The 26,827-nt window shown below is 36.7% G+C and overlaps 1 protein-coding gene across 1 annotated transcript in view; it reads left to right on the top strand.

Annotated features, from left to right (window-relative positions):
* The window catches only part of POLN (DNA polymerase nu), an 87,049-nt gene that overhangs the window by 5,633 nt on the left and 54,589 nt on the right, over window positions 1-26,827 (top strand). Inside the window, exons 3-12 of the mRNA XM_071808487.1 lie at window positions 1,540-1,608; window positions 3,049-3,109; window positions 3,310-3,374; window positions 4,154-4,237; window positions 4,669-4,758; window positions 6,855-6,911; window positions 7,749-7,802; window positions 8,032-8,097; window positions 24,478-24,535; window positions 26,510-26,624. Coding sequence (XP_071664588.1) covers window positions 1,540-1,608; window positions 3,049-3,109; window positions 3,310-3,374; window positions 4,154-4,237; window positions 4,669-4,758; window positions 6,855-6,911; window positions 7,749-7,802; window positions 8,032-8,097; window positions 24,478-24,535; window positions 26,510-26,624 — 719 coding nt within the window. The remainder of the gene's footprint in view (window positions 1-1,539; window positions 1,609-3,048; window positions 3,110-3,309; window positions 3,375-4,153; window positions 4,238-4,668; window positions 4,759-6,854; window positions 6,912-7,748; window positions 7,803-8,031; window positions 8,098-24,477; window positions 24,536-26,509; window positions 26,625-26,827) is intronic.

Genomic DNA, 26,827 nt, shown 5'->3' with positions numbered 1-26,827 from the left:
AGCTGTATGCCAGAATGCTTGCCTTAGTAGCAATAATGTGTTATAATTTGTCCTAATAGAAACTAATTTTCAGTCAGTTCTGGTTCTATTGTGTTTGTGCAACAGCAAGTAATTTGGATTCCTTTTGCATTCTGTTTGGATCGAATAATGGCTGAAGTATTGCTCTTGACAGTCTGCATCTGTGGTAATGCTTTGGTTCCAGACTTCTGTTTTTCTTGAGATAATAGGGCTGTTTTGCAAACAGTAGGCCAAAATTGTGAGTTTTGTATAGAAGGCAGATTTTTATACAGTTTGGAGAATGAATTATGTTTATGTGTTGATTTACAGCTGACTTTTCCACTGTGAGGGAACTGGATTAAGTGTCTACATATGCTTGTGTCTCAGTCCGTGCCTGCACTCACTCCCTAGAAACACAACCAGGAGGTTCTAAGAGTCATCCTGAAGACAAGGAGGAGATAATGGCATCCAGCTCAGGGAGTAATTCCTGAAGAAGACCCTATTCAGCTGGAAAAAGATCTCCAGAGATCCCTTCTCACAAACTCAGAAGGGTTCTTACCTCCCTGAGGAGAGAGGAAGATCCTCCCCTGTCCGTTAATTTTGATATTAATTTGTTTTTATTTTAGAAAAACCTTTAATTTGAAAGATCTCTTTAGACTGTATAGATCTTCCTGTAGGAAGGATTTTGTAGATTTTTCCAACCACTTTGACTATTCTTAGCTGCTTTTGTTTCAAAACAAAATGCTGTTCTGGCCGGGCAGATTGAGAGCCCTGGAGGACCATAATGTTCTGACATCAGACCTGTTCTTAAGAAAATGTTCTTGGCAACAATTTCAATGGCAATCTTTCTGGTTTAGGCCATAATTCGTAGCTTAATGACATCCAGTGTAGCAGAGTGACATCACATCTAGATACATTGCATATACTCTACTGGATGATAGAGTCTTCATTTTGTTCTTTCCAAAGTATTTCTTTGAGGCTCAGGCATTGCCTTCATTTTCTATGCAATCTTAGAGGGGAGAGTAGACCTGATAACAAGTAGAAACTTCCCTTTTGTTTAGTGATCGTGTTCTTGGAGCTAAAAACTGTGTTCTCAGTGTCTCTACACATTTCAAAATGGTGTTCTAGCCAACGGAATGAGGTGGTGTGGCTGTGTGCAGAACGCCTCTAGAACTGAAGGGAAGGGAATAGTTCAGGCGCAGGAGGGCAGTGCTGGTAGGAGAAAGAAAACAGCAAGGAATTTTTCTACATTTTACAAGTAGTAGTAGAATTCTGACTTCAGTGTTGAAGGCAGTGTAGTGATACTATTTCTTCACACTCAAACTGTACAAAAGGCTAGAGAAAATCTTGAATATTAATGATCTGTGCTGCTCTGTTCATTAATTGTTTGCAGAGGTCTAAGAACATTAGTAAAATGTTAAATATAGCATGAGACACACAGAAAAATGTACTTATAGAGTTTAATCCCTTTAAAAATATATAACAAATATTTTTGTTAGCATTAACACTTGACTTTTTTTTTTTAAATTTATTTATAATCAGTATCAAAACTTAGGTGTCAACTTGGAGAAGCTTTATAATGTAATGATGGACCTTGCTCATGACTTACAGGTAAGACAGAGGAAGTAATTACTCAGATATAACTTCTGAATTATAATTAATTATAGAGAGTTAGTGATGTGCTTCTCATTCAGATCAGAATCTCTACTCAAGTTAAACAGAAGGCTTCAGTCCTTATGGGTTTACAGTGCTGGTCAACATTTAAAATAAAGTTGTTGATCAAATTTGCCATTTTTCCCAGCAGGAAGAAATAATTAGTCTGAAGGTTAATCTTGACAGGAAACTTTTCCTCTATAATAGTTAACTAAATATTTAAATGAAGAGTCAAATAATGGGAAATATTGGGAATATTGTGACTTTTGGTATTTTAAAGCTGTATGAAACTGTCAATGAAAGTGTTAACAGAGTTAAGACAGAGTGTAGCTGAGGTTTTTTTCGATGTATTCCTCAGGTACAGAAGCTCTCAGCACATCTATTGCTCTAGGTTATATTAGCCCAGTGCTGGCCAAACACTGGCACAGACTTCCCAGAGGGGTGGTCGGTGTCCCAAGCTTGTCAGGGTTTAAGAGACATTTGGACAATGTTTTAACTTTTGGTCATTCCTAAAATGGTCAGGCAGTTGGACTAGATAATCATTGTAGGTCCCTTCTGACTGAAATATATTCTGTTCTAGGCCTCATTGCAGTTCAGAGCACATCTCAAGATTTTTGTGTGTGTGTGTGTTTATTTTCTCCCTGTAATCACATACCTGGAAAAGTGTCAGAATTCAGGGACATGGAATTCTGGTGGAAGGTACATCACAGGATCAGAGGGGTTTTCTTTCAGATTGGTGGTATCAAGTGTAGGACTTAGGCCATTAGTTGATGGAGCCACATTAATCTGGATACCTAACTGGCCCAGCAGAGTGATGAAACAATGTGGGAAGGCAACAGGGAAGCACCAAAAGCACAGAGACACCAAGAGCCTGTTTATGGGAGGAGATTTTAGACAATTGTTACTGTCTGATTGCTTCAGTGGTTGGAGAAAAAACATGCTTGTTCTTGGTAACTGAATTATGTATATAGCCCCGTCATCATTCATTTTCTTCCTAATGAAAACAAAATTGTGAATTCCAAATGGTTCCTTAATTGTTCAAGTGAAGAAAGAGGGATAACTGTATTTTCTATTATAATGGAGCTTGCTCTGAAAATAAACTGTTTAGAAAAATTAGTTGTGTATTTCTTTATTACTATTCCTGTACAAAAATTATTACTATTACAAAATGTATTGCTATTCCACACAAAATGAAGTGATAATGAGCTACAGCATTTAGATATTATAATTCACACAAAGTAGTATTTCATTCCACAAACATTCTTGACATATAAAAAGGGATTGTACAAAAAGTGAAATACTGCTTTCTGGAAAATAGATCCACATAATGACACTACTATATGTTTGCAGGTTGAAATTGGCCGATACTGAAGAATTTGTTTGTATCTTGCTTTACAGGTTCAAGGTTTGTGGAAATTATTTTGCACATTAGAGCTTCCGCTTATCAAAATTCTGGCAGGTAAGAGATTTCAGTTCAAAATTTGAATCTTCACCATTTTTATGCAGCTAATGACTATGCTCAAGTAGAATGTTATACCTAACAATACTAAATGTTATTGTAGCCTCATAACGGTTTGAATTTCCATTTTACAGCCTAAGAAACATGTAAGATTGAAATTGTCAGTTTTAAGTGTTCTCAATATATAATTTTATTTACAGTGATGGAAACACACAAAATACATGTGAACAAACAAGAACTGAAAAAAACATCAGAGGTTCTAGGGGTAAATTGTGCCTTTATTTTTCTTTTGGAAATTACATAGCATCATCTTTCTCCTTTTACTGAGTACAACGGATTAAAAAGAGGAGGAATCTGTTTTATTAAGTTTTACATGACCGTTTGGGGTTTCTAGTATTTTTGTTATTATAAATATAATTAATGCTATTTACATTTTAGGATACTTCTGTGTTTATTTAGAGACATTTAAAAAGAGACCTTTGCTTCTTTAGCCTTGCCTCAAAACTGAAATTGCTTTGCAAAATGCACAGGTCCTTTTGGGTTGTGTGTTGTAAAGGTTGTAACGACCCTTCTTGAGTAACTCTGTCTCTCTCTGTAAATAAAACACTCTTTACAATTTATGTGTTCTGAGAGTTCAAGGTTTGCCATTTCCCTATTGATAAAAATAGCTACAAGAGAACCCTATTTTGTAGCATAAAGTCTGACTAGATAATCATAGTGCTTTGGAGATTATGAGTTTATCAGAATAGTTTATGTAGGTCTGTTTCTTGCAGGTCTCTATAGTATTCAGTAACCTAAATTATTTTCCCAGAAATTTTGGTTCTTTTTACTGCAGTAAACCCCCTTCCCAGATAATGAAGAAATGTAGATTAAAGAGTATATAAGCAGTCTATTAAAAGAAATGTTGGTAGTTAGTGATGACTGCACATTATCAAGTACCCAATACTGAAGTATAAGTCAAATATACTTGTTAACCCAGGAAGTAGCAGAATATTAAAGAAAATAACAATGTAAACAGAATAATTCCGATGTACTAATTTATAGTTGCGACTCAAAGAGCTTGAGCAGGAAGCTCATCAAGTTGCTGGAGAACGATTCCTTTTGACCAGCAGTCATCAACTGAGAGAGGTAATGTTTATACTACTGATAGTATGTAAGTTGTCAGTTCTGTAAATTGTTATTGATATAGAAGAATTATAAAACATATAACATAGTTCTTACAATTTCAGAATTCTTTTTCTTTCATAATAATTATCTCATTTTCTGATCTGAATGGAGGACATACCAGTTTTCCATGAATCTGGCAGTGTTGGATAATCTCTATTTGAATGGATTTACATAAGTTATGCGCTTGCTTTTAGTCAAAACGCTACTTTGTCAATAGCTCAAAACTAAAGATCTCGTCTTTTCAATTCTGTGTTAGTTCTCTTTACCATAGCATGCTCTGTTTTCCTTTAAATCTGTTTTTAGACTTAAGTGCAGGCACCAAATAATTTTCCTTTCTCTTTTAGCACTTGAAACACGGAAACATTTGTCTTATGGGCTTTTTCTTACTCTAGGTACTATTTGAAAAGTTAAAGCTGCACATGCTGTGCGAGAAAGTTCACAGAACTGAAATACAACAACTCGTGTCCACCTCGGAAGTTGTGGTGAGATGGAGAGGGGGTTTAAAACCTTCTGCAAGATTTAGCAAAACTTTTAAGTTACATTCCAGTGAAATTGTCATTTGTCTAGAGTTTTCCTAACACTCTTGATTTATTTTTCTATTGTACTAATCACGCTTCATTTACTTATGCCTGGAATGGAAGTTGCACTCCATGATGGGAAAAACAAACTAGCTACTGAGGCTAAACTTCAATTAAAAATTAGGGTTAAAAACCCTGGCCTGTATGACCATCCTTGTACAAGAAATCAAGTGTATCTTCAGATTCAGCACAATAAATATTGTGCATATGAAGCTTCTCCACTTCTTTCTTCTGTTAGTGTTGGAGCAGATAATTTTCAGCAATGCAGATGTTCATGTGTGATCCTCCACAAATGCAGAAACCTGCCAAAAAACATTTATCTAAAAATGATGAAGTCAAGACCGAGCTGCAGACTTCTTAGTAACTTGAGGCAAATGTGGATGCCCCTTTTCATAGAATTATAGAATCATTTAGGTTGAAGAAGACCTTTAAGATCATCAAGTCCAACCATACACTTAACACTGCCAAGTCCACTGTTAAACCATGTCCCTAAACACCACATCTACAAATATTTTAAATGCTGTCAGGGATGGTGACTCCACCACTTCCCTATGCAGCCTGTTCCAGTGCTTCCCAAGCCTCTCTGTGAATAAATTTTTCCGAATACCCAATTTATACCTCCCCTGGTGCAACTTGAGGCCATTTCCTCTTGTCCTGTCACTTCCTACTTGGGAGAAGAGACCAGCCCCCTCCAGCTACAACCTCCTTTCAGGCAGTTGCAGACAGTGATAAGGTCTCCCCTCAGCCTCCTTTTCTCCGGGCTGAACAGCCCCAGTTCCCTCAGCTGCTCCTCATCACACTTGTTCTTCAGACCTCTCCCAGCTTCGTTGCCCTTCTCTGAACTCCCTCCAGCACCTCAATGCCTTTCTTGTCCTGAGGGGCCCAAAACTGAACACAGGATTCAAGGTGAGGCCTCACCAGCGCTGTGTACAGGGGGACGATCGCTTCTCTAGTCCTGCTGAGGTAATATCAACAGTATAACCATAAAACCCACATGCTGCTCAAAGAGAAGGAGGTTTCATAGATCAAACGTAATCTTGGAGAGTGACAGAGAGCCTTGGGAGATGGAAGGGGTCAGTGAAATAGAATGCATGTCATCTTTTTGTGGGAACGTAAGATTTGTTGCTGTAATCAAAGCTTTTATCTGGTCCAGTCCTCTCTTTCTAACAAATGCTGAGACTGGGTTATTTAGGAAAAGGTAGCCTGAAACTTTCCAATAGATAAATACTAGATGATTAATCTTAATATTTTGTCTCTCCCTGGTAGCAAGAGAAAAACCTATGCTTTTAAATCTCTGTTTTGGTACAGTTGTGTCTGTTTTTTCACTCTGAACTGATGTAATTCCAGATATTTTTGTTGAATTTATAAATAACCAATCTCTATTTTATTATTTTCATTCTTTTTCTTAACAAAGTTTTATGGCAGTTTACAATCAAATAATCAGAAATGTGCTTTGTTTTATTGCTTTTGGATTTGACAATTTCAATTTTTGTTAAAGGTCTCCTGGAACTTGTATTAGGGGATGTACAGGAGAAATTATTCTGTTGGATTTCATGTGTGTGTATAAATACGTGTGTGTGTATATATGTATTATTTTGTATACTTCTATCATGTTCTTTCTTGCTTTGGTGCTGTTTAGCACAAAGAACAAACAAAGGACCATAAATAACTCCTTCCCCTCTCTTCCCCTCTCCCATGCCCCAGTGTTTTTAAAGCTGTTGTGGAAAAGTTTTTGTGTCTGCATATTTTTTTTGTCCTTGTCTGGGGCAGGAAGGGAAATGAAATGGGGAGAGGTCATTTCCAACCCTCCTGCTGAAAGCAGGAAAGAATGGAGGTTTTCTTGGGCCTAGGGTGAGATTGCTTGAAGCACATTATTCTTTAGCCACTATTTTGTCCATTCAGCTTGGCAAGAAAAAGTCTTCCTCCAAAACTGATTAAGATTGTTAAATAATATAACATAGCAGAAAAGTAACCAGAAATTCACATTATTTATTTTGCAGCTAAATAAATTGCGAGATCTTCATCCTTTGCCTAAGATAATCTTAGAATACCGTCAGGTGAGCTGATATTTTTCACTTAATGTAGTTGCACTGAAGGAAAATTAGCAAGAAAGATAACATATTCACAGCTAAATACATTTTAAAAAGTTGACTCTAATGTAAATTCATTCAATTTTTCATTTAAATTTTGAACTTGTAGGTATTCAGTGTTTTCAAATGTCATGTTTATACTTCTGTTTTGCACTATGTTAGATTCTAGCTAGCAAAAAACTTTCTTGCAAAAACAATTAGAAAACTTCACTGTTAAATTTCTTTGGTGCTATAAAACAAAGTCTTAGGGCAAAACATTTATTTTTTTAGTTTTGAGGAAATACTCTGCAGAAAATAAAGGACATATAACTAGCGGTGGTTTTTCTAAGGTGACGAGCCTCCTGAAAATACCAAATGACCTAGTTAGTTTGCGTTCACACATAATGTTTGGGTTTTCAGTGAACAAATATTCAAGATTTAAAAGAAATAATGAAGTGGTGGTGGACTTTTTGATGTTTTTTGTTGTTGTTGTTCTTTTTGGTTTGGTTTTTGTGTATGTGGCTTTTTTTGTGTAGTTTATTGACCTGGGGATATAAGATGTAAACCAATAAATTCCAGTAGTTAATTTATTAGTAACTGCAAACACTTGGCTTTAGTGTATAACACATGGCTTTAGCACCTACCTTACTTATGCTACTAGATCAAGCTATTAGTTAGTAGACATCCATTATTTACTAAGATAAAACTGTCTTTAAAAAAAAGGCTGCAAAACAAGTTAATATGCATTTGGAAATAAAGATCTGTAATCTGAAAAATCTGTTATTTTTATAAATGAGCATTTACCTACATTTTTATGGAATTTAGGTCCATAAGATGAAATCAACTTACGTGGATGGACTGCGAACATGCATGAGAAAGGTAGAAATATAAAAAGCAACCTGTAAAGTATGGTAGTTCAAATAAATCATAAAAGGATGTGAAATGATTGCAGTGTTTGCAGTTTAAGAACTTCTATGCATGGAAGATTATAAAGTATTTATTTTTGATTGCAGTGAGTTTATGTTACTGATACTTACATTAAGTAAAATTTAGATGCATACATTCATTTTTTTTTTTTTTTTTAATTCTGTACTTTACTTGACTACAGGGTTTTATTTCTTCCACGTGGAATCAAACAGGAACTGCGACTGGCAGACTTTCAGCCAAACATCCAGTAAGTGAGACTAATAAAAGATTTACATTTTAATTAGAATTAGAATCATAGAATGTCCTGAGTTGGAAGGGACCCACAAGGATCATCGAGTCCAACTGCTGTCCCTGCATAGAACAACCCCACAGTTCACACCATGTGTCTGAGGGTGGAGTAATATTACTTATTAAAGATTGATATTACTTCTATAAAATATGTAATATTTTAACACATGAAATGTTTGTTTTCATTGAAGTCTAGCAATTATATTGTATGGAAATGGTGGACCTAAGAAGCTTATTAAATGGATGTTTTACTCTAGAACATTTATTCTTATGAATATTTTCTGTTATCTGTGGAACAGAATTTAATATTTTTACCTGAAGCAGAGGGCTAGAATTGCGAGCCACGCATGTACCCTCTAGACTTCCACTGAGTACTTGGTAATGAATTCCTGGTGGTCATGAACCACTCCTTGTCAAGGATTGGTGAGCCCTGGAAGGTACCCTGGGGATTGTGGAAAAAAAGGAAATACTTTTCTTTTGGAATTTGGCTTCAGGCCTCAGAGCAGCAAAGGGCTGAGCTGGTTTAGGCTGTTGCTCTGGAAGCCTCGCTTCTGTGGCTGTGACACTTCAGCTCTTTGTGCTTCCCCTCTTGTCTTTGGCTATAATCATTTCCATGTACCCACTCGTGGCTGGAATGTGTTTTATTTGACTTTTTGGACTGCTAGAGGCTTTTTTTTTTCCATCAAAGTGACCTTTTAAAGGGCACATTTGAATATGTTTTATTGTACCATTTTACTTGGACTTCAGGATGAAGCATACTGACCTTTGACTGTAGGGACTGGTGAGGACTTTTGAGTTCCACTCCTGTCGCAGCCCGCAGCTGCATGGGTGAGCATGTGGAACCTGCAGGATCCAGTGTGAGAGGGTTGGGCTTGCTGGCTGCTTCAGGGGCTCAAGTCAAGGCACAGGTGAGGGAATAGCAGTGACTGCCTACCTGTGGAGATGTTCTGCTTGGTTTAATCATGGCCTTTCTTAGCAAAACCTCGCCTCTGGCCCTGTGGAGGAGTGGGAATAGATGCAGAAGTGGGACATGGCTCCTGAAGGCTAGAGGGAATCCACAAGGCCGCTGTCCTTTAGCTTGTGCCCAAAAGTACTGTCAGTTCTGATCCACGCAGGCTTGAGTGCTGCTTACCTGTCTGTGCAGGTACTAGTCTGGAACTTCGTGGGTACAAATGGCATTAGAAGCTTTCTGCAGTCTTGGGAGGAAGATCATGGTCTTTCAGAGCTCTGTGTAGGAACAGAGATGTCAAACATAATGGTTGTGTTGTGACCACCTTGCACAGGTGGCCTCATGTGGGTCACCATGACTGGATGGTAACCTTTGGAGTTCTGGCAGAAACCTGTCCTGGGAGGTTCTCATCCTCACAGTGCTGGTGACTTCCTTAGCTCTTCTTTTACCTGTCACAGTTCAGGTTTCCTTTATATCTTCCTACCCTCATGGTACGTACTTCCATACAATTCATCACCAAACAATTTATAGGAAGTGCTTGTGCTTTTTGCTGAGTGAAAAGCAGTGTCTAGGATTCTGAATTAACAGCAGAATGCAGCAGTATCACTGCTGCTCCCACTTTTCATGCACTCAGATGGGGGAAAGCGATGGGGGAGAATGGAAAAGGTGATCATGAAGGTCACAGTTTGCTAAATATTCTGTTGTGGTGTGCAGGCATTTACGAGTCAGAGCTGAACAGGCAGCTGTCTTGAACAACCCCATACAACACAAGGTGACCTTTGGCCCATCATGCTAAAAATGGCATGAAATCTACTTTTCTTAAAGGTTGTTTTTCTCCAAAATAATACTGCTAAAGTTAGCACCCGGGGTTGCTTAAGGCTGACTTTTCCTTATAAGGAAAAACATTGGCATGTTTTTTTTTGTGTGCAATATTTATGAAACTTATACCATCTGTTTTTGAATCATTTATTGATATAGGAGATATACTGCAGTGCCCAGTCACTTTACTAAGTGTTAAAGGATTGGGAAGATTCTTGCCAGGAATCATAAATATTGTAGATGTTTTTGCAATTACTATGATGTTATGTCAAATTTTAGCTGAATATTTGCTGAAGTACTTTATTTTTAACTGTGTTTTAAAATGCTTCAAGGACTGATTAAAGCAAAAGAGAAGTGTAAATCAGATAAAGTGAGAATTCAAATAGGAAAAAAAAAAATCCCATTTGCTGCAGTGCTTGTGGGAGAGGAGGTTCCAAACAAGGGTTTCTTTACCTTTCATTTATTTTGTAAAGGTAGGGGATCTATCTGTCCTCTTTTCTTTCAGGCATTAAATGGAGTCAAGGAAGGATTTACTTGTAGGTTTAAGGGGAAATGATCAGACATTGAGCACAGAAAGGGATTTCTTTTTCAGATAAATCCTTCTGTGATTTGTCTTTCAGACAAATCCACCTCTGATGTATGGATGGTGTATATTTTTGGCTTTATGTGGGTTTCTCTCAATAGATAAGCTCATTCACATGAATTTTTGTGACTTCTGTGTTGCAGCAACTTAGAAGGGGTTTCTTGGTAGAACTTTACTTCAGTGCCTCTTGATGTGTGCATCTATTTTAGTTTAACTGTGCACTTGATTTCTTCTCATTTGGCTGCTGCTTCTGTAATACGTGTGTCGCATCATTAATGCCTTTTTCACAAATAACAAAGTGTTAGATAATAATGTACTGCATCATTAAACAGGGACACATTTGAAAATGTAGTCTCCTGCTATGGCATTGTAACCGCTACTCCGTGAGAACCTGTGTATCTGAAACCTAAAAGTAAATCTAAACACTAGAATTCTTCAGTAAAATTAGTTTGTGATATATATGTAGGCTAGTTTTCTACTTGATGATGGATTGCTTTTGACTCTTAAGGGAAATTAATTAGGTTTATTATTTGAAGATTTTTTAAATTAATTTTTGTATAGATATGTTAATCTTGTCTACATCAGGATACACCTTTATTATATTGCTCATAATATATATTATATATATATTATACATACATTTACTACATTCATAAAGACTTGTTTATGTTCTCCAAACCTACCTTGAAATACCACTTTCCAGCCTCTCACCTTTTAAAGCAAAAATAAGTCATGACAGAAGTAGAAAGGCATAAAGCCAATTAAGATCAAGCCTCTTTTAGAATGAATAGAGAGAAATCCTAACTCAAGATATAAAGATTCATATAATTGGATGTTATAATTTGTTTTAAGATGTAAACTTCAGTGCTTATTCTATTTATTCTATTACTCTGTCTTATTCAGATATTCTGTATTAATTTTTCTCTCCCCCAGGCTCCTTCAGCAGAGAGAACCAAAATGCCATTAATGAGTTTACACTTCTATACCTCAGAAGACATTTGTATCATTAAGCTAAAAAGCATGAAGTGTTGGGCTTCAGGGGGCATTTCTTTCCTTTTAGTAACAAAAAGTTATGTTGAAGATAAATAATTTTTTTCCCTTCTCAGACTAAGTGAAAAAAAAAAAAACAAAATCCTGTTTCTCCCCAGGAAAAATTATTTTAGCAGCTTCTCCAAAAATGCAAAGAAATAAGATAATTTGATCTGTCATTCAAAGGAGCATGTTAGCCTTTAATTTGGAAAGCAGGAATGTAATTTGAAGGCAAAACTAATGAGGGTATGTTGGATGTTAAAGCACTCAAAGAAGCACCATAAAAAAACTGATATATTGAATACACCTCAGTCTATCCAACAGATATAAGTAATATTTTATGATAGTGAATGTATGACAGAGAATTGCATGTGTGTTACTAATAGTGTTTGCAATATGAATAACAAATTATTATACTCATCTGGTTTTCATTATAATGGGAGAGCCAGTCTCCTGAAGTAGAAACTGTTCTAGAGCAATTGCCATCAAAAATGAGTCAGTTCTGTCAGTTAACTCAGCAAACCAGTTTTTCTGATTATCTGTAATACATCCCTTCTGGGCTGTCTTCTGGAGTGAAGGAACTAATTCTTTCTAAGATAAAACTCAAATGTAGTTTTCAAATAGTTTTGGGATCATTTGTGGACACTGTGAATGAGATGCTGCCTTTTTGTCTCCCTGTCACGACACCATCCCGGTAGGTTTTACATCCGTGGATACCCATACATGCACACCAGGCAAGGTGGGCTGTCAGAATCGTGCTGTCAAAACTATTCTGACAGCTCTCAAATTTTGGGCATTTTGTCCCAGGCCTCGTTAAGACTAAAGGCTGATTTGTGATGCTACCAGTACTCTTTCTGAAAATATGTAGTCGCAATTGGATTCCAGCACAAAGAGGATACTCTACAAGGTGTTTCAATAATGGTGAGCTGCAGTACAAATTCGAAGTGTCCTGTTTTTCCCCCATCCTTTTCCTTCACAGCTTTTAGAAGGCGTTGGCAGAGCTGATGCAATGTTAGATGCCAGACACCAAGTCTGGGAGCAGGGATGTGATCACATCTTAGTGGTTTTTTATTTATTCTGTTTTTAGAAATATACCAATGCTTTGGCTGCTTTTGAAGCTCCACTAGTAGGAATATAATTTTTGTAAACTTGTTTTCATACACTGTCCTACTGAAATGAATGTTGACTTAAAAAAGACAGACAGTATGGGTCTTAGCATTTGCATTGATCTTTACTTGAGTGTGTTTCCAATTTTTTTTAAAGAAGTGAGTTTGTTGGAAAACACTGGGGATAGAGACAAGTCAGATGTATTACAGGTTCATATAAAACATCTTGTCAAAAGTCTTCTATAATGTCACCTAGGCTAACAAAATCATTCTTAAGTAAGTGTGCTCTGATATGGCCTTCACTAAAATAATTGTAGGTTGTCTTAACAGGGATGAGAATGTTTGTGTTGTCTTGGACTTTTGCATCAAAGCAATTTAGTGTCATGTTTTCTAGTCAGTGCAAACAACTATCACTCCTATAAGCTGATACGCTATTAGAGAAAGAGTGTGCAACGCTATTTCTTATGGTTGGTCTGTGCTCTCTGAGTATCTCTTGCACTCGGAACATATTTCTGTACAATGTTTCTTTCAGTATATTTATTCCAATACTCTTGAGTCATATGCTGATTATGACTGCATGAATAGCTCTAAAAAAGTACCTCATATTATTAGTATTTAGAGTCATGATGTTTTTGCAGTCTCTGTTCTTGCTTTGTGTTTTTAGAAATATATTTTAGTGAAGGCTTTGGCATTTAAAGAAAGCATGTTTACAATGTCGGAGAAAGAAGCTCTCCATTTCCTCTCTTTCTTCCTCATTCATCACAGCTTTTGTTTTGTGATAGGGAAATTTTATTGAAAAATGAGTGACTGAGCACTTTGACAAGACTTTAGTTCAACTGCATTCATGATGAAAATTTACACTACATTTACAGTACAAAAGGATAGAGTGTGAAAAGTCACTGTTAGTGATATCATAACACTGATGTCTGATGCTCCAGAACATCGTCGTGTTAATTTAATATCCAGATGCAGAAATAAGGTTTCTGCATCATAGAGCTTTGTTCTTTTAACATCTTGAGTACACATACTATCCTTTTCTAGGATACATGCATGTATATATTCTCTAGTAACAAGAGCAGTTCAATCATGTATATAACTTCTCTGCTATTTGGGATTGTCTTTGTATGTATATATAGAAAGATAATGTGTAGCTGGTAGAAATCTGTTTCTGTGCAGGAATCAACATACCAACTGCTTGTGTTTTATTTCTTCAGGATAAGATAGGGAGTCTGTCATTATTTCTTCTACAAACTAAACATAGGCCCAGAAATACAGAGAGCAATTAAAATTAACAGCTCAAAAATTAAAGATTCTATACAACTCAGAACAATATCAACTAAAGTATTTTTAGTAAATTATGAAATATTGACTGTGGAAGTTGAGTTCCTCCTTCACTCTCCCTTAGTTTCTGGCTAAAAGCTCCTCAGAGAAGCTTGGGCTTGTAGAACTGGGAGAAAAATAGTTGCTGTAAAATTTTCCTGTGCTAAAGAGATGATAGCACTGCATACTTCCACTTGTTTCACTAACATTTGAAGATACTACATTTCAATACACCATGTATAAATTAAATTGTCAGCACTTGAACGCCCGCTGCTGTTGAGTGCACTTTGTTAAAGCAGTTGGTTATATGCCGATTCACTTTATCCTTTGAATGGCCTTTACTAGTGATGTTTTGGGAATGCTGCAGGTAGAAGCTGAAGCTGTGTCCTGGTCACATTTTAGAAATCCACACTGAAATACAGCCAGTGCCACTGCCAGGTTATTGTTCTCCAACATGAATGTGTCTGGAACACGTAGCTAGGAAGAAGCATAATTAGCATCATCTTTGATCAACCCAAGTGGTGTTTTAGCTCTGTAGCTTTCACTACCTATGAATTAAAAGGTGTTTTAAAGTGAAGTAATTAAAGTAATATCTATTACTTAGAGTATACTCTTATAGACGTTAATCTATATACTGTGTGTCTCTTGGAATTTTTCTGTCTGATTCCATGTGATTTTTCCACCAGTTTAAGTGCAATGTTAGCATGGTATTTTGGTTACAAGAAACTAGTGGTATTCACTTGTAACCTATCACAACCAGTGCCTTCCAGTGTTTATCTGTACGAATTTCAACTCCTGGCTGAGCATCTTTCATATACCTGACACTGGCATCCACCAGCATCCCCTGAAGTCGCAATGTGGTCACAGCCGTTGTGCCTCCCTTCTGAGGAGGTAAATAATGCCCATGTCCTATGGATTCCGTTGTCCTCATCCCCAAGACAGTTGCTCAGATTGAATTGTCAGCAATGTACAGAAATGCATTTATGATCTTTATATTAGTTTAATTATTTGTGTGCCTGTTTGTTATGAAGTTGTCTGTTTGTACCTCTTGTGAGTTGATTAAGATTTTAGATATTCTGCTTGAAGATATTCTTATTCTTCCTATGAAGTATTCCATTAGTGGGATTTTTAGATACAGACTTTTAGGAAAAACACTGAAAGCTTAAAGACTTATGTTCTGAGAGAACAATTTAAAAGAATTAAAAAATCTCAGGCATACAAGTTATATCTTATTTTACAAACTCTCGAAAGTGAGAGCTATTAGTGTATTCCTCTAATGGCTGAATTCCTTTTTGCAAGGACAAGTAAAAGTCTCTTTCTCATCTCAGCATAGGTTTCATTATGTTTTAATGTAACAGGAGTATTTAAATAGTTTCTTTTGCTATACAGTGTTCTCCTACTGTACCTCATGCTTCTCCTGTTCTGTATCTCAGTCAGCAAAAATTGCTTCAAAAATCTGAGAATTCTGACAAGACAATAGAAGGAGGAGACAGAAATGAAGAATGATAAAAATAGAATGGTTCATAGGGCAAGATCAGAAGTTAGGTACAGCAAAAGAGACTTCCTGGGTGGTGCAGTTTTCAGACAGTACTGATTTTCAAAAGCTTTGTCATGGGCATCCCAAAGAAGTTCAGGAAAATTATCTCTGTGTCTATTTATCCCTATCACATTCAGCTTTCTCTGCTGACAGGTTGTTTTTTTCTGTGTCAATGAGTAGAAAATTTGCCAGTTCTGTATTTCCTCATCATCCTTTCATAAAATATCAGGAAATTTTACCCCCAGTTTTGAAGATGGATGCACTCAGATTTGAACGAATGATAAAGAAAAAAAGTACTGGTTTGTGTAAGGGTCACAGAAGATAGAACAGGACAGAGGTCATCTTGTGACTCCCACGTGGCCTTGTTGTCCTTCGTTCTCCTGCGCAAACATGATCATCTGCTGGCTGTGGCTCTTAGGAACTTCTAGTTAAGGATCACTTCTATCAAATGAAAAACTACCCTTTCCTCAGTGTGAGCAAAGAAAGAGACATTGGTTATTTGGGTTTCCTTTAACTCCTTCAGTCAGCCTCGTGTTCACAGTCTTTTGTAGCCTTTTAAGAGGAATTCCCTGGTAACATATGCTCAGTAAATTCCTCAGTATGTGGAACAATCTTGTTTGAGATGCTAAATTTTACCCTTTCGTGAAACAACTGTTACATCTTTTCTTTAGAAAGTACATTTCCTCTGTAAATCTTGTCATTTTTCATGTCTTTAAAGGTCTAGTATTTGTGCTTTTGGGCGATGTTCACTTGACACTGTTTACTTTAAAGCTATAATATACAGCTAATTTACAACTAGTACAAAATTTACTAGCTCAAAATGCCACTCAAGGGGTTGTTATCTCTATGTCTTAGTCCTGTTTTTTCATCGAAACCAAATCACATCTTGGAGTTCATCCCAGAGTGTAATAGCCTCCCATATTAATGAACATTAGTTTAACAGAGCTTATGTTCAGAGCATATTTTCTTTCAGGAAAATCAAATAAGTAATTAAACTTATTTTATATATGGGAAATAAAAGTGGTCTTTGTCTCTTTCAAAGATGCATACAGCTGTGTTATATACAAACTTTGCTTGCAGTGCAAAGGTCAGTTATCTGTCAGTATATACCCAGGCATCTGGGCTGTACCCATGATTTGACAAAACAATGTGTCACAGAACATGTCAAATCCATAACTTAAAATAGCAAAAAATATTTTATTTTCCTAAAAATCGCTCATCAAGTCCTCTCTCATGTGCTACTACAGCAGTGTTACCTGAGGTCATTGCCAGATCTAGATTTCAAAGAATATGGCAGAAAGGAGATTAGCCATAGGAAATCAAATACGGTATGGCCAGCTCTCTAAACTAAGAAGTCAGTATTTTTGGTTGCCCTTTTCTTCCTCCCTTGTTTTCGCTTTGAAAGGTGCTTAAACTTGTAGGAATTTGATGACTTCTGCGTCTCCTGCTTGACTGACATCTAAACCCTGGATAATTCTGTGCTGCTGGGTAAGGCAAGAGGGGAGTGCATTACCTTTCAATGATTGTTCATTGCTGAAAAACAGTAACTGGTACCAACAATTAAGAAATCCTTTACCAGAAGTCTGTATGATTCTGTGTTTTTTGACAAGGAAAATAGATGTCTTTCCTTTGTAACTAGCCACTAGGTGGCAATTGCAGACAAGTCAAGATTTGCTTAGGAATGCATGTACACACACATACCAGGCTTGTATTGCTATGGTGATCTCGTTCATTTTCATTTTTTCTCTGTTTATTGAGCTACAAGCTGTATTTTAAAAATCAGATCTCCAGACTGTCTTGAAATTGTGTCTAATACAGAAGTCACGGAAAATAGCTGTTTGTTCCTTTACGACAATAAATAAATGTTGCTGTGGACAATAATTAAATATGACAATTATCCAAAAGTGAAATCATGAAGGTGTTTTGTTTTGTTTTTTTGTTTGTTAGTTTTGCTTTTTAAAATTTCTGCTGTGTAATTTCTCATGTGTGAGCTGCCACCAGCTTTGGAGGTGACAGGCAAATTGAGTGAATTTCATGTTGTGAGTGCCCTCGGGGACTGAAGCCCTGTTGTTGTGCATTGCAAGAATGCTCCTCTGGGCAGTGCGCAGTTTCCCTTGCTGTTTCTCCAGCAACTTTGGCCTTTAACAAAGGGGCAAGCAAAGAGGTGATGGTTAAGGAAGTAGCTCACTGAACCTTCCTTACATTTCCTTTCAAATTGATTAACTGAGCTATGAGAGCACAATTTGTCAGTAGGTGTGGTCCCATGTAGAGCAAAAAAAGAGAACTGAAGAAGATGAAAAAGGAGTGAGAAAATTTTGAAGCAGCAAATACATGGGAAAAAAATCTGCAACAAGAATAAAGATAAAAAAGTAATTAGAGATATAGAATATGAAGCTCAAAGGAGGTGTCAACTACCTATCTATCATCATTTAATGAAGTCTGGTGTTACAGAACAAAGTATTACTTATTACTTATTACTTATACAGTGCTAATCATCAAAGAGATGCCATGAATTTAAAAGATTTCTTTTTGTTTCATTGCGTATAGGTGAGTTCTTGTTCAAACAGAACAGTTGTGGACTGATTATTTGCGTAAACTTTCTGGAAAAGAAAATATTAACACAAACTCCAGAAACTTTTTGACTTGTAGTCCTTCGGTTTTTGCTGGATTGCTACATTTCATGAGATAAAGTAGAATTTTATCACTCTGAACTTTTTTCAAACAGAAGAGAAAAATCTTTGTTTTTCTCAACTATTTGGAAATGATTGATTTCCGGAAGCAATAGCTATTACACTAATAAAATCAGACAAGATCACAGTCCCAGCAAATATTCTTACCTACAAGAAATGCAACTAGTTTTTGCTATTTGCTGGCATTGGGAGCCACAGTGAGACAATATTTAATTCCTCTTTCGTCTTTATTTTACTCTGGTGTTTGGCACTATGCCTCAGTGTAACAGCAGGTGGATTAGTTGCCACATCAAAGGATTTATAAGATCATAACTTTACCCAGTCTGTCTGTTTTCTTAGATCTGTTCAGTCTGACTCCGTGGCTGCTTTTGATCTTCCCGCATGACACATCCATACTGTATACATTGATGAATGAATGCTCTTATTACAGTAGTAAGTTTTGTGTCTGTTCTTATTTTTAAATAAGTCTTTAGATCAATGCAGGAGTTAATCAGAATCAAATGTCCATAGAGTAGTCTGCAGCCACTTACTGAAATACATAGGAATGCATGTAACTTACTGTTTCTGTATTTGTGTTTTGTTTTATTTTTTTCCTGTTCCCCTCCTTGCAGTGTGTAGGTCTGCAGACAGACATATTCCATAGATATTTAGAAATGCAGATCTGGGCAGTTAGTGTATTAATGACCCATTTTCTTGTTAAAAAAAAAAAGAATATATATATATATATATTTATATATATGTATGGCTATAGATGACTTTGTATACATCTACAGACATCTGTTTCTAGGGAATTACCAGGGTTGACTGAGGTTATTTGCTCAAAAAATAGCAATTTATGCTACTGAAAATGTACATGGAGAGGAAGAGGGAGGTATGGGTTAGCCAGATCAGTATAAATAACTGAAAGGGGAATTTAACATAGGAAATATGATCAACAACCCTACTTGACATAGAGGAAGAAATTATTCAAATGTACCACCAGCCTCTGTGACTAGGTGAAGTCTAACTTTCCTGAATCAAAGGTGGTTTATCCAATATATATCTGTATAACTGTAATCCTTCGAAAGGACCAAAATTATATATTGGTTTTAAAAATCAATTTAAATATCAATTGCACATATAGATGTAGAATTTTGGATACCAAAAACAGAAAGCTCAACAGAAAGTGTAACTGATTGAGAATAAACTCATCAAACTGGGAACTGTCTATTCAGTTTCATTGACAACAAAAAGGTGAAAAAAGAAAAGATACAGCTGTAAGAGTGTAGGGTGTTTTCAGCTTTCTACCAGTCATGATCTGAGGTTCAACAAGGCCAAGTGCTGGCTCCTGCACTTTGGTCACAACAACCCCAGGCAGCGCTACAGGCTCAGGGAAGAGTGGCTGGCAAGTGCCTGGCAGAGAGGGGTCTGGGGTGTTGATTGACAGTTGGCTGAACATGAGCCAGCAGTGTGCCCAGGTGGCCCAAAAGGCCAACAGCATCCTGGCTTGTATCAGGAATAGTGTGGCCAACAGGACTAGAGAAGTGATTGTGCCCCTGTACTCAGCACTGGTGAGGCCCCACCTTGAATCCTGTGTTCAGTTTTGGACCCCTCGAGACAAGAAAGACACTGAGGTGCTGGAGCAAGTTCAGAGAAGGGCAGTGAAACTGGTGAGGGGTCTGGAGCACAAGTGTGATGAGGAGCGGCTGAGGGAACTGGGGCTGTTCAACCTGGAGAAAAGGAGGCTGAGGGGAGACCTTATCACTGTCTGCAACTGCCTGAAAGGAGGTTGGAGCATGGAGGGGGTTGATCTCTTTTCCCTAGTAACAAGTGACAGGGCAAGAGGAAATGGCCTCAAGTTGTTTAGATTGGATATTAGGAAAAAATTCTTCACAGATAGGCTTGTGAAGCATTGGAACAGGCTGCCCAGGGCAGTGGTGGAGTCACCGTCCTTGGAGGTATCTAAAAAAAATGTGTAGATGTGGTTCTCGGATACATGGTTTAGAGGTGAATTTGGCAGTGTTAGGTTTACAGTTGGACTTGGTGATCTTAAAGGTCTTTTCCAAGATAAGTAATTCTACGATTCTATGAAAACCATGAAAAATTGAAATTTCCATTTATAAAATCAGGTAGTTCTTATTAATTGTGTTGCAGGTTTACCAAAAGTATTTATGAAGCTCGCATGTTCATTTTTTCATGCTTTTTCCATAGTTGAGACAATACAATTATTTTTCTCAGAGCTTGCATTTTACAACATGCTACACAACTGACTGTAATTTCTGCAGAATGTTTGTTTCTGTCTTTAATATTTGAATTTTAATATTATGCTAAAAGTGTAGTTTTTGTATATATTTATACATATATATAATGCATGTATTTTCAAATTTAAAAATCCTTGGAAATGAAACCAGAATATTTCTGTGGCTTTCCACTGCCTCGTACCGTTGAAGACTTCAAGTCTATCTCAGTCAGAAATCATGTAAAGTAGAGAGAAGGCAATGGGTTGTCACTGGGATGATACACAGACTAATCAGTTACAGTAATGTTATAAAACTAGAGTAACAGAATCACAAGAGAGTTGAGTTTGGACAGAGATAGTCTGGTCTAACCCTGCTCAAAGCACAGTCCACTAGAGCAGGTTTCTTGGGATCATGTCTAGTCGGTTGCTTCGCAACCTCTGCGTGCAACCTATTCTGAAGTTTGACCACTCTCAGAGTCTAAAAGTGTTTTTTTTTCTTATGTTTAAATAGAATTTCCTGTGATTTTTTGTGACCACTACCTCTTGTCCTCTCAATGGGCAGCAGTGAGAAGAACCTGGCTCCATCTTCTTTACACCCTCCCACCAGGCATTCTGAGCAGAGTGGAAGGATCACCTCTCTTGACCTGCTGATGACATTTTTTCTTATGCAGCCCCGGATGCCATTAGCCTGCCTATGTACAAAGGCTCATTGCTGGTTCATGTTCAACTTATTTTTCACCAGGATCCACAGTTCTTCTGCAAAGCTGCTTTCCAGACTGTGAACTCTAAGAGATCCTGATGGCCCATTTGTCCAGACTCTTGAGGTCCCTCTGAATCACCGAGCAGCCATCTGATGTATCAACCACTTCTGCCAGTTTTGCATTGTCTGCCGTCTTGCTGAGGTTGCACTCAGTCCTGTTACCCAGGTCGTTGACGGAGGTGTTGAGCAGTATTGGTAACTCCAGTAGCGCCTGGCCTCCAGCTGGTCTTTGTGCCACTCATCAAAGTCCTTTGGCAGTTCAGCCAGTTTTCAGTCCGCACCACTGTCCACTTATCCAGCTTGTACTTCATCAGCTTGTCTATGGGGCTTTTATGAGAGATTGTTTTGAAAGCCTTGCTAAAGTCAAGGTAAACAACATCTGCTGCTCTCTCTTCATCCACCACCACTTCATCGCAGAAGGCTACCGTTGGTTAAGCACAATTTCCCCTTTGTAAATCCATGCTGATTATCTTCTTGACTTTAATACATTTGCAAATATTTTCCACAATCATTTGCTCCATCACCTGCCCAGGAACTGAGGAGAGGCTCATTGGCCTGTGGTTTTCTTTCTTCCTTCTTGCCCTCCTGGAAGAAAGGAGAGACACTTTATTTCTTCCAGTGCTCAAGAACCTCCCCTGATCATCACAGCCTTTCGAACGTAATTGAAACTGAGACCTTGGCTTCATTTATCCTTCTAACCATTGGAACCTCTGGAAATGAATTCTGAATTATGGTGGTTTATTTTTAATTTTTATTTATTATTATTTTAAATGGTGCTAGGGTTTTCTTGTTAATCATCCACTAGAATATTTTGATCAAAAAATTGAGAGAAGTATTAATATTTCACGTTCACAACAAGCTTTTTCATCACACTGTTTCCTGTGTATTCCTTCTTGGTATTAAAGCGTAGTTGTTCAGAGAGAGCAATTTTGTTTCTCTGCAACTTCTAACAAGGTGTGAATGCCCTTTTCCAACAATAAGGGATAGCAGTCCTATCTCAGATTAGATCTGTGAAGGTTTTGCAGAAATGTACTTGAAATAAATACATAAAAGCAAAAATATGGGATGTATTATGTAGTCCAAGATGGTAATAGTCATTTACCAAAGCCACATCAATCTTCTCTTTTTCATCCATTGAAATTCTCACCTGATTTTCAACTCAAGCAGAGGAAAGCTATCCATTTGGAAGACTCTTGGGGTTGTCGCTGTATTTCTGCATCCTTTAAAATATCTAAAGTAAATTTATCTTGTCAAATTTCATAATCTAAATCTTAGGAAACATTATCACCAAGGGAATCTTAGGTCAATTGGTTATAAGCATGTGTCATATACAGATAGATTGAACTACGCACTGGAGATTCTTTGTCCACTGACTGTGGAGGGATTCTGGACAGCCAGTTTAGGCCAACAACTCACTTAAAGACATCTACAATTAGATGAGGGGAATCTATTAAGCTATTCCAATAGCTTAAAGATGAGCATTACCAGTTTCATGTTTGTTGAGTTACTTCTTTTCTGAAGATTTATTCAAACTATGAGTTGTTAACTAATTAACAAGTGAAAGTACATTTTGCACTTGCAATTAGTGTTTTCCATAATTATTAGTAACACTCCTAAAACTGCATTAAAAGCAGACTTTCTGTATATGCTGTCAGTGAAAACCAGATGGCAATATAGTGATTTATTTTTACCATTGTAGATAGATTTTGAAATAAATTCTTATTCAGTTGACTTTGTTCAGGATTTTGAGGATAATGGGTTAAGGGACAATCATCACTGACAGTAACTATAAACAACTCTTTGACCTGTGCTGGATGTTTTCTTCTTAAGTATATGTCAGTACCAGTATAGAGACCAATGAAAAGTCCATACAATGATCTCTACCATTGAAATTATTCAAATCAGAATTAAAATGTTGTGATTTTTGGATTTTAAATGTGTAAAATTAGGCTACCACATTCATATGCGGGTACATAAGGATCTACTGGGTTCCATTTAAACTGCACATTATTCATGCAAACAAGCACAGATCCTCCCCAATGTGTTATTGATACAAATCGATAGTTATCGATAGTAATGGTAGTTTCATGCACAAATTAAATATCCACGTATTTCAAAATATGATTACTAGCATTACAGTAAGCATCGCCACAGCTATATTCTAGAAACTGAAGAGTAGAGTACAAAGGATGGCAAGGGTTTCTTCTGGGTCAAACTTTGTAGTGATGAATCGAGAGCAGTGTTCCTAGTTTACCCATGCTGTGAAAATATTATGTATGTTCAGTAGTAGTTTCCTGTCTCTCTGTGTATGGTGCTGTGGTGGGTGTTCAATACCTTTGATTGTAGACCTTTAAGGCTGATACCAAGGCTGGAAATGATACTGTTCTGTTTCGTAGGTTTTGTTCTTTTACTACTGCTTTAAATTTCAATGGCTTTTGCAGTGTGATTACATCCCTCTCAAGTTTAAAATAGCAATTTTGACTTCAAAATTACATAGAAAATAATTGTTCTGATTTGGAAATTATATGGCACTATTCCCATCTCCTGAATTCACAGTATTACGTAATATTAGTATGCTCATCTAATTCTTGAACCACTTAAAAATTAATTACATGGAATTATGAAAATTGAGCTTGATACACATTATCTGTTGTCATGTGTTACCTTTCTAGATTAAGAGGTATAATGACGCAAAATAACAGAAGGAAGCTATGGTGTGTCATGTGTCTTGGTTTACTGGGGGTGTATGAACACAGACTTTTAAAGGAACAGCTTCTGTTATTCCTCATCGTGCATGTTTGTTGATAAGCTTAGTTCTCACCTTTAACCTTTACTGATGTGCTGTAGTTAATAGAGAGCTCCTTCTTTATTTTATCATGCATTTCAAAAAAAGTGGGAATAGGTATTAGAAACATTTCTAGAGGCTGAAGAAGAATCTGTTCCCTTAGCTTAAGGCAGGGTTCACGTGCATTCTTTTCTAGAGAGTAATGCACCATATATAAAAAACACAGGTTACAATAAGAAGAAAATTATTTTTGTTTCGTTACTAATGAAGTTCTATGGTGTAGCCAGTGATTAGGATTTGGAAAGACGCTGCCAGTGAGAAATTGCTCTTACAAGCTTCCAGTTTTCAAGGAACAGCAAATATTCAAAAGTACAGGTACAGAAGTGTGAAGATTCCTTTGAAAGGCAAAGTGGTTAATCTTATTTATCATGTGGGAAAAAGTTCTTGGCATTAGTATCACTAATGTTCTTATGCTGCTTATAAACTGTTCATAAGCATGTTTGCATAAACTTACTAAGCATATTTTTTAATTCTTATTTTTAGAACATTCAAGGTATCTCTAAACATCCCATTAGAATTACAAAGGAACAGTACATAAAAGGTAAACTATGTTTTGATTAACATGACAAGGCAATTTTATCTAATTATTTTACCCAGTTATATTAGATTTTAAAGCAGAGCAATAGCTTGAGCATTAAAGAATAGATTATTGATGCTTAATTATAAATTACCATTTAAACCAATTACTTTTTGCTGTTTGTTCCTGTGAAAAGTGCCTTTTCAGCACCGATCTGAATAATCACAGACTCTTAGATTTCTTTTTTGTTTCTCTTGACTATCTCTCTGTTCCTTTTTCCAAATGAAATTATGCATCTTAACTCCATTAAATATCCTAGAGGTGATTTTGTGTGCATTCAGCTCATAAGGCTTCTCCTGAGGAGGTGTTAAAGCTGCATCATTTTAATCAAACTCACAGCTAAACACCAATAGATGTGTTGTTTTTGATAACAGAAGCGGATTTAAACTAGATGATTCAGAGAGAATCAAAGTAAAGTCTAGAAAAGCGTGACCCAAGTGATAAAGGGAGAAACCCACAAGAGTAAACTCAAATATTAGAGAGATTTGCCAGCATAAGCTCTCCTTGAACAACCCCTGCAGCCATACCTGGGAAATGCTGCTCATTTGTCACACTTGGTTCTCGGCTTAGGGCAGGCTTGACTTGTCACAGCTATTCGCTGCCTGCGTTTGAAATATTACAGATGATAAAACACGAGTCTGTTGAAGACGATGTAAAACTTATACAGCAGTTTTGTTTTATCTACCTGAGTCATTTTTTATAAGTATTTTCAAAAAGTTGTTATTAAAAATGCTAATGATCTTACGATTTCTGCTTCTCAAAAAATGGTTTCTTAAGTTTTTTCATTTCTGTATAAAGACACACTTACTTTTTCCCCGTTTACGCTGATGGGATTAATTCTGTTGTTTTTCAAATCACCATCCCTTTCTACACCAAGACAAGTGATATTCTCAGATGCACTGATTTTCTAATACCTTCTCAAGACACGTTATTGCTTTGTGATATTTAGGGGATTTCTGTCATTAGAATTTCGATGCCTACATCAGCTGTATGTTCTCAACATTGCATTCCCCTACCACTGTAACTCAGAATTTGATTATTAGGACATTACTGCAGTGCATTCAAAGATAAGAAGATATATGTTTTTGTTCATCTCTATAGACCCTTCCTTATTTGAATGCCTCCTTTAAGTGACCTGTGAATAATGTTAGTTATTGTTGGTATTTGTTAGCTGGCATTTTGGGAAGGGTTTGGTTTTGAAAAAGGAGGAGAAGTAAGCGGTACTGAAAGGATGGCAGAGATAAAGACATTGTACATGACTGATAAGGCAAAATAATTGTGATGCTGGCAGCTGGTGCTCTGCTACGTTGCCTATATTGCCATTTGTGTGGTTTTAGTTGTATGTTTGGTATGTCATTTATAACCTCCTGTGGTTTGTAACACAATGTTTTTGGACTGAGGTTTGGGACTTAAAAGTCTGTCTCTTCTCTAGGTAAAGAAGAGGAAATAGTAACTATTTCCCCAAGAACATTGTTTGTTTCAAAAAAAGGATACACATTTTTAGCAGCAGGTAGAATATTATAGATTATTATTCTTATACATATTAAGGTTCGCAGTTCTGTCAGCTCTCTTTCTCCTCTCCTTTGGATGACATTATATTTTACAAGGCTGTCAAATCCCTTCATATCAATTAGTATTGTTATAGGATGTATACTCCTTAGTGTGCTCTGGAAGTGGATGATATGTAAGGCTTACTGATAGAAGCAAAGAGCTAATAAGATTAATTGACACCTGAAAATAATGAAGTAATCAGACACCTTGTGATCTGTGGCTGGAATGCAGCTTCTTCAGGATAAACTTTTTACAGGCATCTATTTTTTTTTTTTAGTGGGAAGAAATTAACAGTCCAGGGTTGCATTTAATTTCTGGTAGTTTGGTTAAAATGCAGATATGTTTTTATTTCTGATAACAGATTTATGTTAACGCTCTGTTTTCTAGATTTTTCCCATATCGAGTTAAGGATCCTTGCTGGCTTGTCATCTGAACCAGAACTTTTGAAACTGTTCCAAGAACCTGAAACTACCGATATCTTTTCCTCACTGGCTTCTCAGTGGTAAGAAAAAATGTTGTGGGTTTTTTTGACAGTACTCAGACAAAGTAGTAAGAATAACTTAAACTATTGTATTACTGCATAATAATACCAAAATGCAGGATTTTGCTATCGTATCTATTGTTAATACTGTTTTAACACTGTGGATTATAATTCCTTTCTGTCTTTCTGAACCTTTTCTTCTCCATAGCGGTGATTATCGTATG

The sequence above is a fragment of the Patagioenas fasciata genome, chromosome 4 (assembly GCF_037038585.1).
Source record: "Patagioenas fasciata isolate bPatFas1 chromosome 4, bPatFas1.hap1, whole genome shotgun sequence".
NCBI classification, from domain to species: Eukaryota; Metazoa; Chordata; class Aves; order Columbiformes; family Columbidae; genus Patagioenas; species Patagioenas fasciata.
The sequence above is the reverse complement of the archived record's forward strand: the minus strand, read 5'-3'. Positions and strand labels throughout refer to the sequence as shown.